The 3,834-nt window shown below is 39.0% G+C and overlaps 1 protein-coding gene across 5 annotated transcripts in view; it reads right to left on the bottom strand.

The window, feature by feature from the left end:
• Window positions 1-3,834, bottom strand: part of BMAL1 (basic helix-loop-helix ARNT like 1) — a 104,859-nt gene that overhangs the window by 32,548 nt on the left and 68,477 nt on the right. For all 5 annotated transcript variants that reach the window (XM_032791811.2, XM_032791812.2, XM_032791810.2 and 2 more), the window contains one exon: window positions 238-387. In XM_032791811.2, the coding sequence (XP_032647702.1) occupies window positions 238-387 (150 nt within the window). The remainder of the gene's footprint in view (window positions 1-237; window positions 388-3,834) is intronic.

The following is a 3,834-nucleotide window of genomic DNA, read 5'->3' as shown; positions in this document are numbered from 1 at the left end:
GAGGTCAGCTAAGCTGCGCTCCACTGTTCCAACGACCGACACGGGCGGCAAGAAGGAACTGACGAGCGGTTGGGTCGGCAGGGGTATATATCAGGCACCATAGTGGCGCCACTCCAGGGGGCAACCTGCCGGCCCACCAAGTGTTGCTAGGGTAAAAGTTTCTCCGACGAACGTGCACGCGGCGCGCGCACACCTAACTGGAATGGATATGAGCAAGCACTCGAAGAAGAACATTACCTTTTTTCTTTGAGCAGGTGGAAGGAAAATCCTTGTCTTCTACTTTCACTGAAGGTCTGTTGCATTTCATCCTACAAAAGAAGGAACGTCTTGCTCCAGAACAAAGTCTTGATGGCCCAGGTGTTATATCTGTTTTAACTGGAAGTCCAGCTGCATGAAACAAAAAATTAAACTCAGTAAACATTGTCTTTACTAAAATTAATTAAACTACATTCTCAACTCTCCAGTTATTTTAGTAATGTCTTTGAGGGGAGAGTAATGTGCTCAGAAAATTTCATGGCATCTCAAATTGATTTTTAATGATCAGATTATATCCAATGCTGACTTCCTGGGATTCACATAGAGATGACACAAACATTTCTTGCTCCTTCAGAAGTTAAGAAGGGCTATTTTGTTGCTGTATGTTTCTTATTTTTTAAAAGATGTGTTAACCAGCCAAGCAGACAGCATAGATAAATAAATAAGCAAACAACCAACCAACCTGGTTGGCCACACTGGGTATAGGAACACCAACCTAGAATTAAGGGGTCCCAAATATGAAAGTCTGAGAATTGTTGTAAAAACCTACATTATCCTGGCAATAGATTTTGTGATTCCTTAGAACTCTATAACTGTGCAGTTGGCCGAGACACTACAAATCATTAATAGGGCCTGTGGTAAACTTACAAGATATGTATGGCATTTGGGATTCCTTACTTGAGAACTTGGTGCAGGCTTAACTTTATTAATGTCACTGGAGTTGTGTCTGCTTACACCAAGGCTGAATCTGGCCCTTAGAGTTCCTGGCACTCAGACTTCAAAATAATGCATGGGCCAAGATCCTGATAATGTGAGATGTTAACAGTATATATGGTGTTCAGATGTTTTCCAGTGTATACTGTTAATCCCAGGTTACTGTTAGTGGCTACCCCAGGAACTTGGAAACTTGACACGTCACAAAAAAAGCAAATTATGAGCTCATACTTTGTCATGTTTTTATATATAAATGTGGCATTAAAGTGGTATATGATGTACACAGTAACAGATACATTTAAATGATTTCAAAATCTCTCTCTCTCTCTAAATACTCAAGATATATGATACTTTCAATGGATCAGCATGTTCCTGCAAACATTTAAGCATATGAACATCTTTGTGCCTCACAAAAATAATTGGCCTTGATCCTGCAACCACAGAAGTTATTTATACATGTGCTTGCGAGAAACAGACTTACTTGGTCAAATTTTCATAAGTGGCTTCTAAATTTACAGCTGCAATTTTGCGTGTGTAAAGCACCACAACTGAATACACAAAGATAATTTGCACACTATTAATTTCCCATCCTCAGAAACCACCCTAATGAACTTGCATGTGTTGCCAAGAGATTAGATCACCACTTTAAATAGGAAAATTTGCTTAATAAAACAACTTTCTTAAAAGTTAACCAGATCACAACATTTTAAAACAAAATGGTAACCTGGTTATAAAACTACTTATCCCAAAAAGCCATAGGCCTAGGGTCAAAGTTCACACTACTCTGCCAAGTGCAAGAAGCTGCAGCTTTCTGCCATTCTTCCATTACAAGGATTTCCAATCTACAAAAGATGACAGCCAGGGCTAGTAGTAGCTTCCTAACTCACTGTTTTTACAGCAATATAGCCAATCACAAAGTTCACTCAATTCAGGTACCTTTAACTGTATAAAACTCATATATTATCTGACTATACTATCTAAGTTGGATATATGTTATTTATATTGTCAGTTTCTTTCTCTTCCCAAGGAATAAGTCACTCCAAAAGTCACAAGTCCTTTAAAAAAGATACAGAAACTTTGAAATATTCCTTACTCCCTGCCACAGAGTTGTTTCAGGATTACTCCAGAATACATTCCCCCTTAAAAAGGACTTCCAGTCAACAAGGAACAAACAAGTCATCCACACTGTTTAATTACATCACCCTAGCCTCATACACGGGGTGCTTCTTCAGTAGGATGAAGGGTGTGTTCTTACTTCCAGTTAACTAACAAGGGATAAAATCCTAGTAAAGACAATGTAGTTTGTAGTTTTTACATGTGTTGGCAAGTTCAAGTGAACTCTAGTTTCTACCATAGGGTTCAACTCGACCTGCTAACTCAAGTGATAACTACAGATTGCCTTGTCTTCTTTAGGATTTTACCTCATGTTAGTTAACTGAAGTTTACCAACATGTGGTAAAAACACATTGTTTTTCTTAGCAAAAACAAGGCCTTAGTGACAATGAATTCATTTCCTTGAATATGCATTTCTCTCTTTTTCTGGAGTTATTCGATGCTACATTTTAAGCTAGCATTTAGACCACGAACAAGTTGGTTAAAGGCTCCTGTACCTAACAGATAATGTGAACAGATTTAAGAAAAAGAAAATCTTAGGCTCAATATCATCAAGATCATACTGACTGCAAGATCTATTTTAATGAGGATTGATGCTAACAGTTTCCCAATCACCGCATCCCCCCCACAAACCCTTTGAGAGGTCTGTCACAAAGATTAATAATGACCTGCATCATAGAATCATAGAATTGTAGGACTGGAAGGGACCTCAAGAGGTCATCTAGTCCAGTCCCCTGCACTCATGACAGGACTAAGCATTATCTAGACCATCCTTCAAAGGTGTTTGTCTAACCTGCTCTTACAAATCTCCAGTGACGGAGATTCTACAACCTCTGAAGGCAATTTATTCCAGTGCTTAATCACCATGACAGTTCGGGAGTTTTTCCTAATGTCCAATCTAAATCACTCTTGCTGCAATTTAAGCCCACTGCTTCTTGTCCTATCCTCAGAGGTTAAGGAGAACAATTTTTCTCCCTCCTCCTTGCAATGACCTTTTATGTACTTGAAAACTGTTATCATGTCCCCTCTAAAGTCTTCTCTTCTCAGACAAAACAAACCCAATTTTTTCAATCTTCCCTCATAAGTCATGTTTTTCTAGACCTTTAATCATTTATGTTGCTCTTCTCTGGATTTTCTCCAATTTGTCAACATCCTTCCTGAAATGTGGTGCCCAGAACTGGACACAATACTCCAGTTGAGGCCTAATCAGCGTGGAGTGGAGCGGAAGAATTACTTCTTGTGTCTTGCTTACAATACTCCTGCTAATACATCCCAGAATTATGTTTGCTTTTTTTTGCAACAGTGTTACACTGTTGACTCATATTTAGCTTGTGATCCACTATGACCTCGAGATCCCTTTCTACAGTACTCCTTCCTAGGCAGTCATTTCCCATTTTGTTGCAATGCTTGCAGAAGAATGGTCTTGTAGTTAAAACAACAGGAAAGGAAGTCTGGAGATCTAGATTCTATTCCTGGCTCTACTAAAAAGACTTCTTGTATGACCTTGTGCAAGACACTTGACCTCTCTGTAACTCAGTCTCTCCATTTGTAAAATGGAGAAAATATTCATTAATCCTGTCATAAACAGACAAGAAAAGTTAATAGCACAGAAGTACTTTATATCTCTTTGACTGTAAAGGGTTAACAAGTTCAGTAAGCCTGGCTGTCACCTGACCAGAGGACCAATCAGGAGACAGGATACTTTCAAATCTTGAGGGAGGGAAGTTTCTGTGTGTGCTGTTAGAATTTGGT

This window comes from Chelonoidis abingdonii, chromosome 4, assembly GCF_003597395.2.
Source record: "Chelonoidis abingdonii isolate Lonesome George chromosome 4, CheloAbing_2.0, whole genome shotgun sequence".
Lineage (NCBI taxonomy): Eukaryota > Metazoa > Chordata > Testudines > Testudinidae > Chelonoidis > Chelonoidis abingdonii.
This window is presented reverse-complemented; position numbering and strand designations above follow the sequence as displayed.